The following is a 25,252-nucleotide window of genomic DNA, read 5'->3' as shown; positions in this document are numbered from 1 at the left end:
AACAGTGGTTTTTGATTTCCCATCATGCAGTCATGAAAAAGCAGCGCACCCGATGTGGACTCTAGCTTAATGCTAAACTTAATGCGAGGGTTCAAAGTGGTAAGATAGTTGAAGACTTCGTTTACCTTATCCCGCTTTATCAAAACGAACATGCCATCTACGTAATGTCAGAAAACCCTCGACGGACACTCGAATCCGTCTACAGCCTTCCGTTCAAAGGCTCCTCTACGTACACATTGGCCAAAAACGAAGATATTGGAGGTGCCGTCTTTGGACCTTGTTTTCGAGACTTGTTTTGAAGGCATCTATGTTATCTACATTTCGCAACCAACCAGCCAACTTTCCACAGTGCCCAACTGCCATAATGACGAGCCTGACATACCAGTCACCACAGAGCTGATAATTCCCCCTTAAAAGATTGTATAAACTCAAGTATCAAACCAAAGCTACACAGTCGAGAGCGTATTGACCATGTCACTTAGGTTGTGTAATGCAACGCACTGGTGAAGCTCACCGAACGGACCAAAAGCAACCGCTGGCGACCATCACATGACCCAGAATGTCGTGTGAGCCATCATCACACAGTCATTACACATCCAATTTGAGACTTAAAAGGTCACACGTGGCTCACAATGGATCTAATCTACCAATGTACTCGGGGATGGCTGCACGAAAACTTCAACGAGTTTTTCCGTTCATTCCGAACTCATGTTCACGCTGATAGAGCAATCGTTCTGACCGTGATGTTTTATCATAAACATAGGTCGGAAAAAGAGTAAATACACATTCACCTTTCGTCTCCGACTAAGCTTGTTCAATCATTCGAATACACGTTTCGTCCAAGCAACAGACAATCGAACCCCATTAATGTGTTACAGCTACTTCACACCGGCCGGAAGCGATGGGTCTTCTAGAATCTGAGATATGATTCTCTATTCCTGAACTACCCAAGCGATGCAGTGTTTTCCAGCCTGATTATTGATCGATTGATTTTTTAACGCCACGGACTATTTTCGACTGACAACAGGACGAACAAATCATTTGGTTTCGACAGCCACAAAAACCGGGCTAAAACTTGTGCCAGACAAGGCTTACTGAAATGCAACCCGGAAAATAAGATGCGTCTGACTGAGTTCAGTCCTGCTCTTCTTTGCGACCTCCTTTGGTCCTTAGCAAAGCACAGCCTAGGCCAGAAAATTCATGGCGATTCTTGGAGGTTTCATCTTCGATGGTAAAGTGCTGGGAAGCTTCGTCATGAAGTAAATCGCATAGTATAATGAAGCAAATATTTCCATCGACACGGTCATCAAACTGTTAAGGATACGACAAACAGATGATAGCATTCCAACAGCGCATTAGGGCAACAAAGTAGATCTTCAAACAGCAAAGTACACCCATTTGCAAACTAATTTGGTTTTGCGAGAGACTCACCTGGAACCCAGCTGGATCACTCGTTTGTGCTTTTTCCGGGCAATTGAATGTGCTGCACCAGGCCGCCTCATTTTTCAGTCGCTACGATATTAGAGATATCGTAATGCACTACTCATAAGGTTGCTGAAAATTCGTCGACAGACGACGACCGGTTTCACCCTTCTTGGGGCTCATCAGGTAGGCGCGGTTCCCGAGTTTTTGTCGACCTTATGTACTACTTGGAACCAAATTCCACGAAACACTGTTTGGCAACACTGTTTCTTTTGCTGTCGGTTACCAGGCGTTCAGCAATACAAAACTATTTTTTCGAAAAGATATATCGATTATGCTCATCTACTTCCTCAACATGTCATTTAAATGAGATATTGTCGGCAGGAAATTTATTCGTTGTGGACCGGAAGATTGACACTCACACGCGGTCAGCGCAACAGAGTAGTAAACCCTTTGCGAATGTAGCCAGATCGCTGTCAACAAAGCCACTTGTTTCAGAGAGGTTTGGTAAACAGTCGGTGGATTTCCACAAACGAAACTACTCACTAGGTTGCTGGAAACTTCTCGATAGCCCATGACCGGTTTCGCCCTTCTTGGGGCTCAGCAGGCAGGCAACCTTATGTTCTACTCGATTGTGAATAGTTTCCTTTATGAAAGTATACTGCGATATCTCGAATATCGCACCAACTAAAACATGAGGCGGTAACACAATCAGCTGAAGAACATCCTAAACGAGAGATTCAGTTGAGTTTCTCGTGAAAACCAAATTGATTTGCAAATAAGTGTATTTTTCGAAAACAGTGCAATTTGGGTTCAAGTAGATCAAAAGGCTGACGGAAACTCGGAGACTGCGCCTAGCCGAAAACTCTTCGACAGTCCACGACCGGTTTCGCCCTTCTTGGGGCTCATCAGATAGGCGCAGTCCCCGAGTTTTCTTAATGAAAATATGCTGCGATATCTCGAATATTGTACCAACTGAAACATGAGGCGGCCTGAGTGCAGCACATTCAGTTGAAGAACATCATGAACGAGAGATTCACTCGAGTCTCCCGAGAAAATCGAATTGACTTGCGAATAACTGTATTCGTCGCAATCGGTGAACTGATTTATTGTTTACCAAACCTCTCTGAAGCAATGACTACCCACTCGGTCCCAAAAATTTTCCAATTGATTAAAAGCTATTTTGTGTATCAAGGGGAAATCAGATTTAGTGAGATCTATGTGGTCCTGAAAGGAAACGAAGAATCACTTCCATACTGTGCTTTGCCCTACGTGCTATCGATTCTGCCCAGTGCCTACCCTCATGATATCGATTATTTCGTTTATATGCGGGCAGGCCTTAATTCCACTGGCCTTTCGCGATCAGAAAATGTGGGTTTGTCTGGAAATCGGTGAAAGTATCAAGACAACGGTTTATCCTGAGGTATACGTCAAAGATTCACTTTCACTGAAGATGTTTCGTGTTCGAGAAAATTCAGCTAATTATAGGAGAATAAGGTATGAATAACTGATTTCACACGTACCAGAAAATTAGGGAAAAAAATCCCGTTTCCAACAATGCGGAGTAAATTTCGAATGCCGGCAGTGATGGAGAGGTTTTCAGTGTGGATTTAAGTTGTGTTGAGCTCTTGCTTGACGGTTTTCCGTTAACATCTTCAAAAAGAAAACGCGGGTGCTCTCATTTGGATGAAACACTACTTCGTTATATTAGCCAACAGTAAAAAATTTAGTGTTCATGCGGAACTTTCGGGAACTATCATGTATCATCAGGTGCTTCGTGCACTTTGCTAAACTAAAGACCAGTTGTTTGAATTGTGACGTACGTGCTGTGTTGGATCGTTTTCATGGCGTCCGGTTCTGTTACACAACACGGCTCATCGCTCTGCCTATTTGACCGATGGTCTGATCGGGGAAGGTGGTGGTCCCGGCTTCTGTGGGTCTGTCTTTTTCGCTCACAGCTTGGTAGAAAATTTTTGGCTTGAATACATTGAATACATTTATTACTATCTGGCCTTCTTGGATAAGTGGGTGACATTGTATCTTGTTCCCGAAGTTAAGCTACCTTGCGGTCTGCCTGACGTTCGTTCTTACCCGATAGTCCACGACTCTAACTTCCCCCAGATGTTAAGTTGCGCTAAACCATTCCTTAGGATATTATCGAATTAGGATACAACACTTTATTCCACTGTACTACCTTACCCTATTTAATTCACAGCACAACTGTGCGCTTGCTCAATCGATCGATATCATACACGTGACGGAAGTAAGTAGTCCATCACCACCATGCGGCGATCATCTGATAGATCTGACAAAGAGCATTTCCATCATGATGGCCCCTCTCGGTGAGGAGGGGGAACATTTCTGGGACCAGATAGACCAGTCCCTCCGAAGGGAGAATATCACGTGTGAAAACCTGAGCGCATAGATTTGGTAAAAGATAGCCAGGGTAGTTCCACCTGTCTTAGTACCCAGTAGATGAACTCTGCGTTCAACGAAGATACGATATCTCGCCCTGGCGTTACAGTCTGCAATCGCACAGACAGACTCACAGCAAAATTATGAACAGAATAAAGAAAACAAAATATGAAAACTTTTGTACGGTTCAAACGTTCTTCATATGTCGGACGCGTGCATTGCATGAACAAAGAGCCCAGCAGTCTTGCCCAGTGTGATGACTGTTCACGCTGCCCTGTTTTCTGTTTGCTTGGTTTTCCTTCCCACGGAAACCGTACACATCACCAATCAACAATGATGGATACTACTAATTGATACTACTAGTATCGATATTAACGTCTACAGATAAAATGAAGCGCTTCTCAAACAGCGATAGCAACAGAAAGTGCCTGGTTGATTCACTAGTGTGCCGATAATCATAGTAGCGCAATACACTCGCTTGAAAACAAATTTGGTTTTTCGAGGACTCTCTTCGAATCAGCTGAATCTCTCATTTGTGATGTTTCCAGGCTTATTCCGTGCAATTCGGTCTCAAGTAGAACACAAGGTTGACGAAAACTCGGGGACTGCGCCTACCTAATGAGTCCCAAGAAGGGTGAAACCGGTCGTGGGCTCCTGAAGAATTTTCAGCAGCCTTATGAGTAGTGCCGCACTTTTTGGATAGTAGTTTCTGACTAAATGGCGTAGATTCAGGCGTCCATGAGTCCTTCTCACTATTGTGATACCTGTCAACCCGCAACGAGGCAATAGTGCGGAAAATACCTTAACTGTGTTAGTCATCATTCTTCAAAATGAATGCACAATTAAGTCTAGTCTACACAAACGAACGGGTTAGGCTTCGTCGCTCTGTGCCTCATCGGTGAACAGAAGTTAAACGTGTGAAAAGAAGGCATATTCTACACATATTTGCCTACATCTGAACTTTCCAGGACTAAATAGCCGTTCACTGCTCATTGTTATCCCGTATCCGATTAGTTGTATCCTTCTTCAGTCACTGCTCACCAAAACGGCGTTCAGTGCACGCCGGATCACCGCACCTTCGGGAACTGTTCGGATTATATTTCACTACTATCAAGCGTGTAGTAGTATAGAATAAACAATAAAACACTGGCGCCACTCGACACCGCACACAAAAGTACACCTTCTGTATTTGTGAACATCTCCCTGATCTTCGTAAGAGTTATTCCAGCTGCCGCCTAGAGTTGCGTCTAGCTGTCCATAGTATGCTGTTCGATATCACACTTGCGCAATGTCTTGTTCACTTATGTACTAACCAGCTGCAGCTCCGATTAACGGAAAGAGGCGTTCTTTTGAAAACCAACCACCCACTTGTCCACGAGGAAGAGTAGCAGGGCATTTCCATGCCTTTAGTTCATTCGGAACACGTCTTGGAGGCATGTCTTATCTAGACACAAAAATATGGTGAGCTTCTTTTACAAATTTGTACTGATAAGCGGTTTTATCCTAGCAGTACTGAGTGCAGACGCAGTGAGCGCCGTTGTGTAACCTAGTATCCCCTGCCCACCCCCCGCGGATGCCGGTCGAAGTTAATTTGGCCACGTTTCTCAACTACTGACGGCGCGGTTCAGTATTCGATTTTCGGTCTCTCTGGAGTACACAAATTGATTGATACCACACCCCTATTCGGTGTGCATTTTCACTAGGTTAGATCAACAAACGAACTCAATTTAACAGTAAAAAAGCTTTGCAAGTCACACGTTGACAGAATGCATCGAGGCTAGGTGTTCAGCAGTTTACAGGTAGCCTTGGATGTTATCGAGCATAGCTGGGATGAGATAGATGCATTGCCAGAAACAACAATAGGTGTAGGGTTTTTGAACAAGTACACAGAAACCGCTGTATCTCAGAACAGCCACCACTTTTTCGCGATGCGAAGTGTGCCACCTCTTCAGGCACAGAATATAAATATGCTGGACATCCGATTAGAAGGCATCTCGAACGTAACCTGTTTGTGGACGGAGCGGGGTGGGGGAACCAGAGTTTTAAAAAAATGAAAGAGTTCAACACGGTTGAGAATACATGAAGTGTATTTCAACTATTCCTCAAAGAGAGACCTTACGTAAGTGACTCACTCGGAGACAATATTAGAAGAACAACTGATGAGTGAGAGTGGCGAGTGAAATACTTTTGACCTGTCATCCGTTCACTCCTCATTTTAAGACATGGTCTGCATTTTTTATCATCATCATCATCATCAACATCATCATCATCATTGTCATCATCATCATCATCGACAGCATGGCATCGGTGTTCAACACTGATGCTTTGCTGCTGTACTTTGCCGTGAGTTTAGTGTCTTATTAGTTTCTGAAGTACTGATATACCTTTCTATCATGAAGCGACTACAGGCTTTTGGATCGGATGAGCATATCCCAGCGCCATCCAAATATTGGAGGCAATCTTTGCGTTCTGCCCTGTCCGGGTTGTGTCGGGGCGTGTTCTCTGACTTCCCTTATAGTTGAAGCGGAGATTCGAGAGTACAGAGTAGGGTTCCGATCTGGAAGAGGGTGTGGTGACCGTACGTTCACCGTGGGAAGCGTGCCATGCGTTCCAACGACTGCGGCTCTTCTCGTGTTTCATGGAAACTTCGACTGCAGATGTTTGTGTTCTTGGTTGGACGCAGCAAACGGATTTCTGGCCCTTTCGGCTCTTTAGTCACCATGAAACACGACAAGTTCCAGAGTATTATGTATAAATTGCTTGAAATATTCTGAAGATGCCTTCAGGAAAGCTGCAGGAATTCTGGCGACTCACGTACGCTTGGATCTCAAATGGCTGCATCGCTTTGGCTTGGCTAAAGCTCGTCAACCGCATCTGAACACACAAAATTTAGGCACAAAAGTAATCATTTCCTCGGATACACTCACCTGAAAATCAATTTGGTTTTCACGGGAGACTCAAGTGAATCTCCTATTTATGATATTCAGTTGAGTCTCCCGTAAAAACCAAATTGATTCGCGAATGAGAGTATATTCGTCACTGTGAGTCTCCCTCAGCCTTATATAAGTAACATGCTCAAGGTAAGTACAGAAGAACTGTGTTTCGAGGTTTTGTTTATCATGAATTTCAGAAAGGCAGTAAGCTTTTACAAAGTAACGGGGCACACTTGATGGCATGTCGATGGAGATAGCGAGTGAACTGACCACGCTCGAGCTAGTCACTGCATTTTAGTGCTGCTTCCCACATCCAGATAAATTCGTCCCAAGCCCATCTTCTGTAAATTCCATCAGGGTGTACTTTGGTATTTAACGCCTTAGGAGGTGGAGGTAGACGGGAATTTTCACCGGGCCACAGCTCCTTGAAAACGAGGAAGTCGTATAGATCGGGCGGGAGGTGCAAGCGCCTAACCATGCTGAGGTAATCGTCGCGTCTGTCGAAATCTCCTGAAATCGGTGAGGAGAGGTAAAACGAACTTGGTAAGCAACAAACGTTTCATCAAACTCTATGACGGAACAACTGCAAGCCATGTTTGTACTCTGCCTCCTTTTCACATCGTGTTGCCTCTCTACAGCACGTCGCAACGCAACCGGTGGAGTGCAGTCATCTCGAGTATTAGCATTGTATTGACATTTGTGAACAAAAAAGTGTATCGGTTCAGTTACTGATAAAAAACGGTTCATGACGATACTTCTGCTAAGTGAAGTTAGGTCGTACCAGCACCAGTCGAAAGTGACCACTCGACCGTTTTATGGTCACGCCTCAGTTGCTGTTGCTGGAACTTGTCAATCAACTCGGCTGGCTCAAGTATTTTCGGATCAATCGAATCGGCGCTCTCCGATTGGTTCGCTCGAAAACCACGCGAGACTAGAGCAGTACGGTTTAGAATAACTTTCCTAGACCTTCTACTGGAGAATAATGGAGACCTAAGCGTACTATCCGGACTTCAGAGGCATCCAGAGATGCGTGCAAATTTTGGGGACACAAAAGTTGGGAAGTTGGTTTTCTCGGAAGGGGGACCAGGGCGGTTTCGAGGCTTCTTAGACGCAGTCCCATTAACCCTGAAACGGATTCATTGCGTCGTGATGTCAAAGGTGAACACGCTGATACTGCCAGAGTTTCACCGAGTCCGAATGTCATCAAAGTAATCAAATGTCATTTTTTTAAATAGAGGATTTTTCCAGCCAGTGAAACCAATCTATGCTACAAGCTGAGAAGCACCGTACATTTGCCATCCTTGTTGGAAATACTCAACAGTGCGCATCACACAAAACTCAGAGTTTCGAACCAGCGACCTCCAAGGCAGTGGTCGAACACAACCGTTTGGCCATGAGTGACTGGTCAGCAGTGTGATTAAATCTCACACGACACAGGGCCACCCATCATCCAAACCAAATCACATGGTCACGTATTGATTGGCTTCCCGACTGGTTCAAAGATTTGAAGATTTCCGATACAAACAAATGGTGTGGCACCCTGGAAGCTGTCTGGGTTGATTCTGAGTGCAGTAGATTTATGGCCACAGCAAAACGAAACTGATGTTTACGAAATACACCCATTTGCATACCAATTTGGTTTTGTCGATAGAATCACCTGGAACCCAGCTGAATCTCTCATTTATAATGTTCTTAAATGATGTTCACTTGTTGAAGTGACTGCCTACTTACAAATGTCCGACTGCATTCTTCGATCGAGGCTTGAAAAAGTATTAGTGTGGACTACAAATAACAACCGGACTGCTCGTCCATTTTTGTCAATCGTTGTCCTATTTACAAGGGAGATGCAGTATAAAGTCTACAGGGAAATTGTTTATATGTGAGCTTAAGTTTGTCTGGTGCATTCACACTTGTGGTCAAGAAAGATCTTTCCACAAAAGGGTCAATTACTGTATGAAGCATCTTGTAAACGGGGACCGATTCCCAGCAATCCGAGTATCTTCCAGAATGACAAGCACAAATTGGAGGATTCGGAAGTAAGGAATGGAAATTGCGTGCCTTCTCAGGTCTCCTTCTTCGTAGCACATTTCATCAGGATAAGCGCTGTCCTCAATCAGCCGTTTATGGGGACTTGCAAGAAACATTTGTCTTCAACTGACATCTTGATCAATCACCACATCTCAAGCAAGCCAAACACCCCATCTGTTTGGGCCACAGAGTCCGGTGTAAAAACGCAAATGCCGGTAGAGGCGAACTTATGTCATGCGAGAACTATGTGAATAAGGTTTTGCGATAGAACCTGGGTCGCGGGAATAGAGGTGATAATGGAAGTCATTTCTTGAAGATGGATTTGTTAGAATAGGAATATCAGGCTCAAAGGAAACTCGGGTAAAGAGGTAGTGAGGTTTGTCAAACCCTTCAACGTCAAAAAAGTGCAAATCAGTTTTAGATCACAGGCAGTAGTATATAGGGCAATAAATCGACACTGGCCTGACATACGAGTTTCAGACAGCTCAATGATTAAGGCGCTAACTTACTAATCGGTGAGCCTGCGGTTTGAACGTAATTTCAGTATCTCGACTGCCCCAGCAGGCAGTTCATTTACCTTGGTAGTTGACATAGAGATCATGCCATATCTGAGACCAAGTGCACCAAGTTCAGTTGTTGGTGGGCCCTGCAGCGACACGCACTCTGAAGACCTTTGATTCAAATGGTCACAGTAGGTCACTAATTTGTCTCATTAACGAGCGAGCGGTACTCAACAAAAAAAGAAAAGACTGGTCTCAGCTGAATATCTCATTTGTGATGTTCTGCTTCAACAACAAGAGATTCATCTCGGATTCAGGTGAGTCTCCCGTATGGTTACCAGAGGAACAAACGGTACAACCCAAGACCGTGCTTTCATTTGGTATCGTGATTACTGGTGGAGGTTTCACATTCACAAATTCACCTGATTTGACTAATTTCTTCACTGAACAGACATCTCCGTGTTGACTTCTACAGCGGTTAGCCAACTCGAAGCAAAATTCCCGAAAGTGCCCTGCGAAGCGGAGTGCCAAAAGTTGTTCCGCGCGAATCAAGTATAATACGCCTATTGTGCATACTGACATGGAGTATAGGCCTCCTGAGGTTCTAGACAGTCTAATGCTCACAAGGTACCCTAGTCAACCACCACTGTCGTATGAATACCGACACACAGGCGGTTCGCATACGGTACCCAAACACGGATTCTTCCGGTGCACTACCTGCGACAGTTCGAAAAAACCTCATCCACAAGCTGCGTGGCAAATAACGACAGTCGTTTTCTTCGAGCTGGTACTTTGCCGCCATATCCCCTGAACATCTCACTAGTTGCAAACAAATTTAGTTTTGCGAGAGATTCACCCGGAACCCGGCTTAGTTTCTCGCTTGTGATGTTTCCAAGCAAATGAATGTGCTGCACCAGGCCGCCTCAAGTTTCAGTCGCTACGATATTCGAGATTTCGCGATACATGTATATTAGGTTGGCATGATTTCAGCAACCTTAAAAGTAGTGCATTACACCTATGCATGTATCGGGATATCTCGAAGATCGTAGTAACTGAAACATGGTGCGGCCTGGTGCAGCACATTCAGTTACTTGAGAAAATCAAAAACGAGAGATTCAATTGAGTTCTAGGTGAGTCTCCCGCAAAACCAAATTTGTTTGCAAATGAGTGCATTTCGCCACCTTTCGAAGAATTTTCAGCAAACATATGATTACTGCAATCTTGGTAGTTATTTTGAACACTGTTTGGATGTGTCGCATTGAGAACTCGCTAGACTGTCCCTAGACAGACAGTCGCTAGACAGTTGCCAATGGTTCACGATTGTGTGTCTTTACTACGTCCAAAAGGACCAAGTCTCCGTTATCGCCACAGACTTCTACCACGTGGCAAACTGAAGCTGTTTCATAGGTGCAGAGCACGTCGAGTGTCGCACTCAAGGTCATGAGCCAACACTTTACATCTTCACGTGAACCGTATGTAACCGTATTTTCGCACGCAATCCTTAGAGAACCAGAAATACAACAGGTTCAAAGATGTTTAAAGAATATTGCAGTCTTCTAGACGTAACACACTACTCATGAGGTTGTTGAAAAATTTTCAACTGTCCACGACAGATCTGGCCCTTCTTGAGTCAGTCTCTGAGTTTCCGTCAGCCCTACTTTTTACTTGGAACCGGTCACCATAACGAGGAATTCAGCGGGACTTAGTTGACACTCTTTTCAAAACCAAATTCTTACGCAAATGAGGGTATTCGTCCCTGATTGAAGCTATGTTCTCCATCGTGAGTAATTTTGTTTTTCTGTCTTATCCTTCATGTTGGCCTACTCTTACGCTCATTGTGAAGTGACCCGCGCACTCATGGCCTAAATAAGTGAATACAAGTTCAGGATAGACAGTCTACGTGGACAATCGAATTACACCACAGTAAACGAGTGTGAAGTGACCACTTGTTTACCACCCTTCAGTAGCACGCAGTCTAGTTAGAAACATCGCCGCACAGGTTGAATGGTCTCTCCTGTAGGTGATGGGAGCAGTATTCTTAAAAGTTTGGCAAGTCGGAGGTTTCAGCGACTTTATGAGTAGTGTCATGAGTCTCAACACTGTCCTTTATTAAATAATGTGGGCAGCGCTGCACCATTTTCTCTGAAAACACCCATAGATAGTAACAGCATACTGGACAGTCTTGTGGTCGATATCATCAGGCTGTCTCAGAAAGCCTCACAGGGTCAGTTAGCTCCGCTTACTTTGTAGTTTTATCAAATAGGTGCGTATAGAAATCCGACAACATTCGCGTAAAGATGGCGGATCGATCCCGGTTGAATCTGTGGAATGAGGAGCAATTGTTCTGAACCTGTGGAGTACCCAGAATGGCGTCAGGGTTTCCATACATTTAGAGGTGAAGTTCCACTCATCGAAGCTATCCCGCCAACATTGCAATAAACACCATGGGTAGCCAACGCAGTGTTCAAAGTGAATGCGAGCAACCTCGGTGTCACACGGTTGAAGTGTCCATCCATTTGTACTTCGGTCTTTGGTCGGAGTTGACATCCGGAGTTCCAACAGCATGACAAAAGATTGTGTTAGCGCTCCGTCCGGATCCAAAAAGTTCACAATGAGATATTCACTGATTTTTCGCATCTGTAGGATGGAGAGCGAAGTCCCGTTAGGATTTCAACTGATATTGTTTTGTCTAGATATCACTGACAAATGATCTGAGCCGAAGTGGAGAATTCGCATCATCGATTTTCTCTACTGTTCACCTGTGTGCGTGTTGATGAAAATAACGACCAATCACGTGCGCACGAATTTTCAAGTCTGTGAATTCATTGGGGGGCGGGATGGCCCTAGTGGTTAGAGCGCGAATTTACCGACCGGAAGGTCCGTGGTTCAAGCCCGACCTCCGCCTCTCGAGTTCCCCTGTCTAGGCTTAGGCAACTTGGCAGTATCTCGGCCCTCGTGCTTCCTTCAGGTGGCAAAGCAGCTAGGCACCGAAAGGGCACTACAGCTGAACGGATTCATTGGCCTGTCACCGGACTGTCGTGGTATCTTTCGGCCCACAAACCCATTCGCATTTGGACATGCTCTTACATGTTACTCACCATAGAGTAAAACATGGCCAGCGCCATTCCATATTTAGTTACTACACATCTGCCTACTGACCCCATTGGAGTCATGTGAGCTCCATGTCCAGATTCGATGACTGGATCGATAAACAAACATCATGAAGCTCACGTCTTCAACAAGCCCCAACTTTACGAAAAATTCACACTGAAGAGCAGAGAAAAAGGGCTGCTGAATTTCCTAGATGTCGACATCATCGGTTATAGCGATTTCACCCAACTGCACATAATATAAGATGTTGATAGCTCACGGATGGAGCTGGCAAGACATGGGCTTCTAAACGCTTCCATCATCAAGTGCTCCAAAGCTATCCTTATCTAGTTAACATCATTCATAAATCACGATTGAGTAAAGACAGAAAACCTTGTTTAGATCAGTTTTCCGTGAAAAAATGTCACCGTTGCCGTAGTTTTATCGATCCATTCTATCCGAGGTACACTTCCAAGTGTTTCCTTTTCGGCTAAAGAACAAGCTATCAGCATAAAAAATCGTTCAGCTGTAGCACCCTTTCGGTATCTAACTGACAATCCACCAGAAGGAAGCAGAGGACTGGGATACTACCAGGTTGCCCAAGCCTAGACAGGGGAAGTCGAGAGGCAGAGGTCGGGTTCGAACCACGGACTTTCCGGCCAGTAAATTCACATTCTAACCACTGAACCCTCTCACCCACCATACTAATTCACATGAAGTTGCTGGGCTTTGTACGACGCAACAAGGCACCCATCACGTGAACCACAAAGCCCCGGACCGCGCTGATTGACTTTTGAACGACTTTTCTGTAATCAGAACAACATAAGGCTGCTGAAAGCTTCAGTACCTACGGCTACCGGACGAACTCTAACAACGAGCCAACCGGTAGTGGACCATCAAAGACTGCCACCTTGTGAGTCGTGTACTCCATCAGGAAGGTTAAACATATCACCATCCAAAATGTTTGAGTAGTTTGCAATCCTTGTGGATTAAAACTCTAAAGAAACAATATCTATACTATCTGAGGTGGCACTGTTGTGACTACATTCCGATCCGGGACCCCTTCTGCCAGATTGCAACTCTGGACAGGGCTATGAAAAGGAGAAAGCAGACAGTCGGTTCATGTGATTAATGGGACTTCGCTCCTAATTAGTGAACTGTATGTTTTAGCGCAGGTATTGATGAAACGATCGACAGCGTGTTTGGGATCCTTATGATACCTAACTTTATACTACTCGTTAGTAGTTTAAAATTAATTCATAAACAAGGCGGAACCGAAGCTTCTGAACCCGGCGAACGACACCGATGTACAGATGGACAGTGGATAAATCACTATTTCTGGTATGCACCAACATGCCGTACGTTGTTAGGCTTATTTTTATGCAACTTATTCCATTCTGTGGGGCCCGAACACCACAGATAACTCAGAAGATTTCATAAACCTGATGAAAGCGAAATGTTTTGTTTCGCAATAATTTCTGCCGGTGTGGTCCCTCTGTTGTAGGGTAATTCTCGTTATAGACCGATCTGTTTTTTACCATAAACTCTGCGCCCCTGTCTTGAAATAAAAACGTTTTTGGAGCGGACAGTTCGTTGTGACGGCATTCGTGTGGAATGAATTGTTAGCCACTTGGATATCACAACGTTCAGAAGCATTCTGTGTTGGATAAAGTGCGAAGAAGACCTCTAGGTCATCATCCGGGAACCCATCATGCCATAAACAACAGAGGTGAGCTAGTATAGTTAGAGGTTTAGTATGACACTTTTTAAGATGCAAGTTTCCTTCATGTGCGGTGAAGTTTGGTTAGACTTCCCTCAGCGAACGCACGCTTCGCACTTACCCACGAAAAGTAAGAAGCATACTCACTCAACGGAGTGATAATTTGAGTGTTACTCACCAACTCACATCTCCAGAAGTCATCACTCACATCAGTTGGACGGAGCAGCATGGTTGACACATTGTTTTGGAGTGGTTCCGAAGCAATTAACTTCCCCACATCTGGATGGTCTGACAGAACTCGTTCAACCTCCCACAGATCATCCTTCACCAGGGCTTTTTTCAGTTTTTCTCCACCCTGAGGATAATAGATATGAAATTTAATAAAATATTTGTGCATTCGAGAACATTTTGAAGAAAGTTTCTCGCAGGTTAATGAATATACACCCATTTGCAAACTAATTTGGTTCTTTCGAGAAACTCACCTGGAACCCAGCTGAACATCTCGTTTATGATGTTCTCAGGCAATTTGGTTTCAAGTAGAACATAAGGCTGACGGAAACCCGGGGACTGCGCCTACCTGATGAGCCCGAATTGGAAGGGCGAAACTGGTCGTGGGCTGTGGATGGATTTTCAGCAACCTTATGAGTAGTACATTACAAAAATAATCTGTAGGTACTCTAGAATAAGACATACCATCAGCTGAGCGGTGGAGAATCGGTGAAAACAGTCTGGAAGTTCATACGTCAGCCTGGTATGCCGCTGTGACTGCTGGATCATCCCACAATGTGAGAATTAGACTATCCCTGTACAATGAATTTCTATGGTTTTGTTCCAACTTTGTTTCGGAATCAATCTCAACACATTGATACCTCAAAGAACGAAAACTTCCCAGTGTTACCGCAGATTCTGAATGTGCCATCTGGTTCCCGTATTTGTACAACTGGTGTAGCCAACTCCGGAAACGCCGTGCCTTGAGTTATTCCTTCACATCGCAATCGGTTGAGTGCTTCTTCTTCGACGCATCGAGTAAGGCACCGACCAAGCCCTCAGGCTGTGTTCTTGGCACAACGTATGTGTTCACCTTCCTACCCTCGGTTCTTAAAATACTTCCTTGTAATCACGGGTAAGAGACTGAACTTCAGATAGTGTTGAAAACGGGTTCAATTAAACTATGGGTAATTGTTACAGCCAGTCACGATTTTTTCATCATATAATGTAACGGCATTACACGTAGTGAGCTCAAAAATTACTGGAGCATTGTTCTCTCACTTGGAATGCGAGTGAATCACAGTGGTGGGCGATTTTGCGAGACCGTATTTAGCAAGCCCATTTGGTTTAGCTGACTGACTCAGATAGGAGACTGCATGCGTGATTAGACGATCAAGTACAGCCATCTTGGCTGTAACACGCTGCACCTCGTTTCATGGTTTTAAACGTCAGAGACGAACGTATCCAAGGCATCACCAACATGTTCAGTTTCCAAGTTCTAAACCATTACGTGGACCAAGCAGAATAGTTGGTCCAGCATAGGAGGAATACGGCTGAAATAGTGTGCAAACAGATTCCATACATCTCGATGCTGCCAATCACATCAAACATCCTGACGTGTTTGAAGGACATATGTGAGAAACGTGTCAATCGATAGACGCAGCCAGGATCTTTGACTGCGTAAGTGTTTGAAGCCTCGCTACATTTTTAGTACTAAAAATATGTTCGGTAGTTCCTAACATTCACCGGCAGAGTAAGGGTGACGCGCTCGCATCCGCGTCAGATGTCTGGAGGCCATACCCCAGAGTGGAAGAATAACTGCTGAGTTCCAGTGAGAAGTAAACTCAAGTTCTGGCTATTTGGCGTGAATGCTCGCGTTAGGATCGCCTGAAGACTGTTCGGAGAGGGGTAACTGTTTATGAGATACCCCAAAACTCCAGCTTCATTGCAAGTAGCGACGTCCAGTCGTGTGTCGCGTGGGTGGCTGAGCGGTATTTCTCCACAACAGTTTTCAGCTGGGTAATCTGTTTTGAGTATCGTCCTGTCACTCAGGCCTGCTCGCTTCCTCTCACTATTTCTATCGGTAATCACCCTTTCTTCCTGATCGCAGTTACACTTTAGAGAAATTCAAGTTCAAAATGTTCAATACCTTATTCTGACTGTCTACATAGTATGCACTGTTCCACTTATGACAAGATGAGTATCGGACATCAACTAAACAAAAATCGACAGTAGTATGGGGTAATTTGGTGTTTTTCTGCCATGATTTCGTCCCGCCAGTGAAGTAAGTCCATGCTAAAAAGCATAAGCACACTTCATTCTTATTGAGAATCAGTGCGCATCCCACAAAACGTCACCAGAGAGTTTCTAGCCCACAACCCTCACAAACGAGAGNGAGAGATTCAGCTGGGTTCCGGGTGAGTCTCTCGAACGATCCGAATTAGTTTGCAGATGAGTGTATATTCGCTAATTTGGTGCAATTTAGTTTCAAGTCGAACATAAGGTTGACGGAAATCCGAGGAGTGCGCCTACCTGATACGCTCCAAAAAGGAAGAAACCGGTCGTGGGCTGTCGACGGATTTCCAGCAACCTTATGAGTAGTACATTACAAATATATACATGTATTGCGATATCTTGAATATCGTAGCGACGGAAACATGAGGCGGCCTGGTGCAGCACATTCAGTTACCTGAGAACATCATAAACGAGAGATTTAGCTGGATTCCAGGTGAGTCTCTCGAAAAAACCAAATTAGTTTGCAAATGGGAGTATATTCCCTACGACTAGCTGTTTGAACACCTGACCGTCCGACCACGACCCACTCAGCGTGACCAAGTAGCCAATTATCGTTTAGTCACGTGGTCATACGTTGACTGGTTCCCCGACTGACGACCAATCAGACGAAAATTTCGCTGTTCATGTGAAAGTATCCGTCCTCCGAGTTGCTTACAGAGTGACAGTGGTGTGAAGAGTTTTGATAAATTTCAGTTGTGCTCTCGCTCCGTAAATATGTTTCATGTGCAGCGAGGGAAGGCCGAAAGTACAACCATATAGGTGAGTCGCAGTGGATTAAAACCAATAAGGTATGCAGTGGGGAACAAATAAGCATCTCCGCGACTAAAACCGGCTTCAATGATGTATGCCTGACCGCAAAAAAGGTAGAACCAAATGTTATCAATCAACTCTCCCTCCCCCGGTTTTGTGCAACAGGACAAACAAAGCGAACGTAAAGCACGTCTATCAAGAATCACGGCTGACCATCCACGGATCATGCGTGTTTTTTATGCGACATTTTTAGTTTAGGTAAAGCGCCGTTTAGGGTTCTTCCGAAACGGAGAAGAAATCATTCGGCATTGTAAAAGATTCGCTTTACTGCCAACGTAAGGGCAAATATTCAACAGAATATTTTTTTCTGGATACTTCCCGGGTAATGACCATTTCCGTCGGTACTGGCTAACACTATTGCCTGCGAAAGTGCTGTCAGTTGTCTGCCGATGTTATGGCATCACGAATCTTACACACATTCCACGCGTTGGACGTCCTTGTTGCCAGTAATCTGCATGACTCTGTTTCTTCCCAAAAAATCCGTGCAACCCCGAAGTTTTCGAAATACAGGAATAATCGACGGGAGACGTTCGTCAAAAAGTCAAATTGTCGCAACGCAAGATGGACGAGATGATGATGAGAGGTGGATTCAAATGTATACCGACAAGAAATCATTGTATCCGTTTCGAACGAGTGCAACTTGGTCAGGTTCGCACCATAGAGTGATCAAAGGAAGGGGCAGTGTTACAGGTGGAACCGTCCGCCATGTGAAAACAGATCCGTTTGTTTCAATGACATTTAATTGTTTTCGGAAATTAACAATGATGAGGGAGGTCGGCCTCGCAAAAGATATAGTCAGAATTAGCGAAATACACTAATTTGCAAACATATTTGTTTTCGTGAGAGATTCATCTGGAACCCAGCTGAATCTCTCGTTTATGATTTTGTCAAGTCACTTAATGTGCTGCACCAGGCCGCCTCATGTTTCAATCGCTATGATATTCGAGATATCGCGATTCAGCTCATAAGATTGCTGAAAGTTCTTCGACAGCCCACGACCGGTTTCGCCCTTCTTGGGGATCATCAGGTAGGTGCAGTTCCCTAGTTTTCGTCAACCTTATGTTCTACTTTAACCCAAATTGCATGGGGTACCTGTCCACCTGTGTCGAATAATATTTCACCTTTTTTCCTGCCAACTGGTATTAGTCCTCTGGTGCTTTATGCGAAAACAAGCTTGCCAACTCTGTAGCGCGTTCTGTTCCTATCTAGACTGTCGCAAGGTTTGTGCACAACGTCGCATTACATTAATCCACAAACACCGACAGACACATTTGTACATCGTCGTGACACAACAGTATTCACTCACTTGAGGCAGTAGCAACAAGTGGACATACAACAGCAGCTAAGACATCACAACACTACGCTGTACTGCCTACTCGGACGGGTTGACTCACATCACGAAAACGAAACTCGGAGTCAATGGAGAGGGAGCAAACGGATTCAATGAAGACCATGTAAAGCTTTTCTAAGAGGGGCAGTTTAAGTATGCAGTAACCGCAGAAAGTTTAATTATAAACCATTCTGTTGCACAATCGCAGAATACTATTCATGTACGTATTGGACATAAGCAAGTTCTCGTACCGTTTTCTGTGAATTCACTTCATACGTCCGGAGTTGAAATCAGCGGCCACTCCGGGGCGTCAGAATGCGAGCTAATATTTCCATCGCCCCCTTTTTGTGATTTTTAAACAGACAGACAACCTGAAATTGGTGCTAAAAATTATATTCACGTACTCAGGTTTATGTATCTGGACTCTGGGTTCTGCTGAACGCCATTTTTTATTATCCGTTCTGTATTTGTTCATGGTTAGACTAGGGTTCTTTTGTGGCCAGTCGCACGAACGATGTAGACGTAATACACTACTCATAAGATTGCTGAAAGTTCTTCGACAGCCCACGACCGGCTTCGCCCTTCTTGGGGCTCATCAGGTAGGTGCAGTTCCCTAGTTTTCGTCAACCTTATGTTCTACTTTAACCCAAATTGCATGGGATTAGCGAAATACACTCATTTGAAAACCAGTTTGATTTTGCGAGAGACTCGCCTGGAACCCAGCTGAATCTCTCGTTTGTCATGTCTCTAGGCACCTGAATGTACTGCACCAGGCCGCCTGATGTTTCAGTTGGTAGGATATTCAGCAACCTAATGAGTAGTGTATTACGTCTGGTGCGAATTATTTGATCCATTCTCCTGTGGATGTGGGTCTCCTATAAAAATAGAACACTACATTTTTGCCGTCAAAATGTTGCCAATTGTTCCAACGCTGGTTCTTAGCCGAAAAATTATGTTTGGCAATGGTTCTCGTAGAGCTGAGATGATCTATATTCCTGGGGCGTTTGTGAAAAGTTTCACTTGTCAGTGCCATGTTGCTGACGTCTAAATTGGCTTAGCGATGGCGGATTTATAGAAGCATACTGATCATAGGCCCCGAGATGATCAGAACCGGTCATTGGGTATCGTCGAGTTCTCATCAAACGTTGGATTATTATGCCACATTTAGACAACAAGTTAAGAGGAACTTATTTCCGAAAAAGCTCTCTATAAAAAAGAATTTCACGTTTACAGTGTTCATACATCATTCGAGATAAGACTTACCCAACTTCGAAGGTATTTGGACATGATCGTTGCAGCTATGCGTGATGACTAGCTGAAGCTAAGAGTTCCACTGAAATGTTACAACCAGACAAACTCACAGCTTTACGTCATGAGCGCAATTTAAGTTTCGTTTCTTTATACTCACTTCTCTCTGAAGGAGTCACATAGCAATTGGAATGCTAGCCGTCAGATCAATCAAGCCAACTCATCCCAAAGCAAGTTAGGAGTAGGCACATACCTTCAGTTTTTTTCGGTCTAATCAGCTGATTCACTGGTGATCTCAGCTGATACATTGTGTCGTTGAAAACTTGACTTGACACATGCTCCAAGTTTTTTGGAAACACATTCGGGTCTAGTGAACTCCATAATTTTCTAGATCATACTTTTTTTATTGTTGATATTGGAATAATCGTTTCTCGCATAGAAACGGTTCTTCATACCCCCACACACAACTAACGCAACGATGATCGTGAAATACTCATTTGGTTTTCTCATCTATGAATGTACAGAAACAGCGAACGAACGAACCAGTCAACTACACCCGTTTGTTAGTTAAACTCTTCATCTCTTACATGGTTTGCCTGCTTGTTCGAAAGCTTGTTTATGTCAGGGGGCGAGATGGCTCAAGTGGCTAGAGCGCGAATTTACCGACCGGAAGTTCCGTGGTTCGAACCCGACCTGTGCCTCTCGACCCCGCTGTCTAGGCTTGGGCAACCTGGCAGTGTCCCAGCCCTCGTGCTTCCTTCGGGTTGCATGGCAGCTAGGAACCTGAGGAGTGTTAGAGCTGAGCGATTTTTTTGTTTATGTCATATCGGCAAACTTCGGTAGTTGGAGGTTATTAGGCTGCATTGGCGGTACTAACCGCCAGTCTTCACACGGTTGGGATTACTCTATGACCTTCCGATACCAATGCTTTGCGGTAGAAGCTGTTCCATTATACACCCCTCCACATACAACACTCGCAGTTGTGGCCATCAACAGTTATGTACATCAACACCACGTTGACGATCGCACCAATGAGTAGTGTCGTGAATGTATCGGCAGTGCAAAAACAGTGTTCACATGATGTGCAATGGGTGAACACAGGACAGTCTTTTTGTTCAAACTGTACGCACTGGTTCCTTATATTACAGAGGGTGTCTGATTGGTGTCAGAGTGCATCAGTTGGTAAACGTCAAGCGCACATACACACGCGAAATCACCGAACACATAGGTTTAGGAATTCCGGGTCAAACTCGGCTCCGATATTGTTAGACTGACTGAGTGCCAAGTGATGCATACTTATACGGAAACTTTGGAACTAAAGTTGTAATCCGACGTTTCGGTTGACGGAGGCAACTTTTTCTCAAATCCATTGAATATGAGCCCCATTTGGGTCGTCAATCACTTCTTCTGAATGGTGTGTTCCCGAGATCAGATGGTAGTCAGATGCGACCAGCACTGATAACACCTTACAACGACACCTCGTAAGGACCCAATCAAACCGAGATACCGCCAACCACATCCCCTGTGCAAAACGTACGCCCAAATACATAAGCCAGACAGCCAGGTAACTCCGTGTGCCATTCGCGGAGCATTTACCTCCACGAAATCGAATCGGTTTCAAAAATCTTGAACGCCACTCAGCTGTGGCACTCCACGCAGATGACACACGTGTACCCCAGCCAGGATTCAAGTCACATGCGCTGAAGCACCGGAGATCAGCATTCAACCAAGCTGCATGAAGCACAGGGATGGCACGATCATCTCGTGTAACTGGTTTGGATATCCTTGTAGGCATAGTAGCCAGATATCAAGCAGGGATCACAACCATGAAGCATTACAGCCAGAAATCTAACAAGCGGAGGCACATCCGAGTCAAACGAGTAAACAGGGGTTTAACGAAGCTCATGGCTGTAATTTCTAGCAGTAGCTCTCGTAAGTTCATTTGACAGAGAACCGTTCCGAGAAGTCAGTGTTTCGATTGCACCGCGAATCTGTCTTCTGTTTGTTTCCGTCCGTTCAAGGAGGTGAAAAAATCCAATTCAACTTTCTATAAATGCTCACCTAGATTTCCTTCCTTCTCAAACCCATCTGTCCTGTGGTCTCAATTAACATCTACTATTAAGGAAGACTAAAGATTACTCAATGGGTTCGCAGAACTGGAACTTTCACTGTTATGGTAACTGTGAGTCCAGGACGCGTCAGAATGTCCAGAAAGTTATTGTAGCCTACGCTATATATATACATATATATATATATATATATATATATATGAAGCACTGTACAAGTGCTCCTGACTTCGTTTTTGGGCGTTAATATACCTTGTGCACCTTTGGTGGCCATTTTGTCGTGAACGCTATCTTGGGAGGCTCAGACCGAGAACTGAGCTGAGAAAAATACCGTTACTACAATTGGCGAGGGGGGAACCCACGATGTCAGTCGAATTTATTCAGCTCACAGAACTATTGCAGAAGAAACAAAAGCAGTTCGAAGTGGCTGGTATCCGCACCGATCAACGGTGGTGAAACTGCTAAACGGGCGCGCAAAGTAGAAGAGCGATGGACGGTTTTCGTGGAACTGAATGTAGTGCTGCGCGCAAGCCCTCGACGCCGATGCAGCTTAGATGGAACACAATCGGCGGGCAAACGCGTGGGGACCGACTGCCAGCCATCAGCTGATTTTATCGAGACTGTACACCACTGAGCATCGTCACTGAGGTAAATATGTCATCGTTCAGTCATTTTGAGCGTCGCACCTAACCCGAAAGAGCATCGTGCAAGTTTACGAACAGCATTACGTTACCGCACCCTCAAGTTCGTAGCGGATAACCTAGCGGTGCTCCATTAGCCAGGCTGTCAGTATTATCATCCGTATGAGGATAGTGTCGGGCGTTCCATCATTAGTAAATAGAATTAACTTCCTGCGGTTCTAGGTAGTTAGGTATCTCAGATGGACTGGTGCGCACGCTGGTAGCCCACACGACCACTGTTGCTAAGGGCAACCCGTCCGCTTGGTGTGCAGGTTTCCACGGTTGAGATTGTATTGAGGGGATAAACCCCAGTGCAAATTGCTCACAGTGCAGCAAGTCGCGTCTCAAAGATATTCATATCTGTTGGAATAGTCCTTCTCTATGCAGTTGGGATTTCGCCCTGTAAGCGAAGCCAGTCTGCTAAGAAGCTTTGTAAAGCCGTTTCATCCTTGTCGGGGTTCCTTTCTCACTGTTGATAATTTTTTACTACGAAACTTTCGAATAAATTGTGTCGCATGACAGTAAAACACCGGTATTTGACAGTAATGTGCTGTCGATGATCAAAATCCATCTTCTTCGTAGTGTAAAATGACTGTGGCTTTTTTGTTATCGTTAGAGCTGCACTCACTTGATTGACCATGCCTATTGATAGACCAGGGTCCATCCCGATCAATCTTGCACTGCAGGTAGGTAGAGTTAGTGCCATGAATGACTTCCGAATTTCAAGAACTCAGCAGGGACGTTAGTCAACTCACTTAGGCGCTTCTACACGGGAATGCGTCTACAGGGAACTAAAGATATGCCCGCCGAGCTTGGTAATTCACTCGTAGGCGTTTCGTCATCATTCGAGGAGACATTGTCAGCGCCTGTGATTGAGACTCCGGATCTTGTGACGCGCGATCGCCATTTTTACGAATCAGATCCAGAAAGAATATTGTAACACGTGGCTACAATGGATAAATACTTTACAGAGAGAATGTATTCGCCCTTGGCAAAGTATGCAGGGACGCTCATCCAGTGTTTTGGTCACATGCGAGCTGTTGATAGGAGTTTTCCAATGTTTGACTTCGTTATAATGTCAACCTCTCTTGCCGTCAATCCTTTCCGGGAAAAAGGTAGGTGAGGTTAGAAGCCTTCAGTTACACGTACGTTATGTATCCGAACACGTTGCGTTGTCATATTACTGCGTGAAACTCGGTGCATTGGGCGCAAATTTATCTCCACGTTGGTGACCTTGTTGGTTGGCTGGTAAATTCTGCTCCCCAGGGGCCTCATCCGGTGCATTTAACTCTACTGAATCGTTAAAGAAGCTCTTAAGATAAACTCTACCTCTTTAAGCGCGTCTCCCCGTATTCGAGACAGAACTTCATTCACTGTGATCTCACCATCGTTCTCAAGGCAGTCCTTCAGGTGATTTCCCGTGGCAATCTCATCCCATCCCGGATTGTTGAGACGATAACCAGTTACATGGACAGACATTCCACTCATGATCATGTATATTCTACTCTGAAGTGATTCAAGAGTACAACCAATTGCTCCAATACCAAGATTTTGCAGTAACACGGAATCTAGTAAAGGAAGTACGTTCCCTGACTGAAAGTGAAGGACTTGAATGCCCAAACGACTAGAAACTTGACAAAGTGTGTGTGGAAATACCAAACCAGCTCTCAGGTGATAGAAACTTGTCAAGGTCATACAAACCCCAAACACTACAAGCGAAAGGCTTATGTCTGTGATGTCCTGAACGGTGTCTATCTTACAAGGTCGTTTAAGTACTGTTTAACAGCCTAGGTGATTTTCCGAAATTCCCACAGCTGAATGGAGTTAGAAAGCGAACAGTGTAAATCCTAAGTAGTTGGATGTGACTACTACACAATGGAAAGGAGATTGTTGCCTAGCGGAGTAGAGAAATTACAAGTGAGAAACATCCTCGTTTCCAGAAATCAACTTGTGGAAGATACCTTTCTTCCGAGATGCTGGCTACCCAGTCAAGTTTATGAAGAAGTACGGTGAATCATCATACGGACGGAATGTGCATAGTCCTAGAAAACCATTTGCTACACGTGTCATCCTCACCGGTGTTCGTCGTTCGCTTAAAACCATCATACGGTTGATGCGGCGTCAAAAGGACACTGATATAAATTGCGTCGTGTTTGTGGGACCCAAAGCGACATTCGACCGTCCATCCTACATTTTCCTGTAGTTCCAGTAAGGATGAAGTGTTTGAGGGATTGTTGCTGAGAACCAATCACATCCCGCCTGTGCAATATACTCCAACCCCCGTTACCTTGCCTTATGGGCCTGTGGAAAATTTTAGCCATTCGCTTGACTACTTACGAGTAGACAAAAATTAGCTGTTTTGGCTGTTGCGTGGTGCTGTGCACGCCACCCCCGTTTCTTGCCTTATAGGCCTGGGGAAATGTTTACCCATTCGCTTGACTACTTACGAGTAGACAAGAATTAGCCGTTTTGGCTGTTGATTGGTGCTGTGCACGGAGTGCGAAAATGTCACAAGGCATTTGTGTGTCCCAAGTACGACTTAGGTTCTCATTGAGACTGGTTACGTAGTGAGATAATATGGTAAATGCCTGTTTTCCTGTCGAACGAACCAATATGCACCACACTATTGGTACACATTCCATTTATGGAGTTTTTTAATGTGGGTAATGACCAAGAAATGAAGAGCTCAGAGTTGTTTCAGAGGGGTTTGGTAAACAATCGGTGGAT

At 44.6% G+C, this 25,252-nt stretch overlaps 2 protein-coding genes across 2 annotated transcripts in view; both read right to left on the bottom strand.

The window, feature by feature from the left end:
- Positions 1 to 6,228: 6,228 nt before the first annotated feature.
- T265_04625 (hypothetical protein) lies at positions 6,229 to 6,477 on the bottom strand (the record flags this gene model as incomplete). The annotated part of the gene is made up of 1 exon (XM_009169407.1): positions 6,229 to 6,477. The coding sequence occupies one exon, from the start codon at positions 6,475 to 6,477 to the stop codon at positions 6,229 to 6,231; it is 249 nt and encodes an 82-aa protein (XP_009167671.1).
- A 376-nt stretch (positions 6,478 to 6,853) lies between these two features.
- Positions 6,854 to 25,252, bottom strand: part of T265_04624 (hypothetical protein) — a gene marked incomplete at both ends in the record, with an annotated part of 44,145 nt that continues 25,746 nt past the window's right edge. The window contains 3 exons of the mRNA XM_009169406.1: positions 6,854 to 7,280; positions 11,542 to 11,935; positions 14,317 to 14,463. Of these exons, the coding sequence (XP_009167670.1) occupies positions 7,051 to 7,280; positions 11,542 to 11,935; positions 14,317 to 14,463 (771 nt within the window). The remainder of the gene's footprint in view (positions 7,281 to 11,541; positions 11,936 to 14,316; positions 14,464 to 25,252) is intronic.

The sequence above is a fragment of the Opisthorchis viverrini genome (genome assembly GCF_000715545.1).
Source record: "Opisthorchis viverrini unplaced genomic scaffold opera_v5_78, whole genome shotgun sequence".
NCBI lineage: Eukaryota > Metazoa > Platyhelminthes > Trematoda > Opisthorchiida > Opisthorchiidae > Opisthorchis > Opisthorchis viverrini.
Note: the sequence above shows the minus strand (reverse complement) of the source record. Positions and strands in the feature narration are given on the sequence as shown.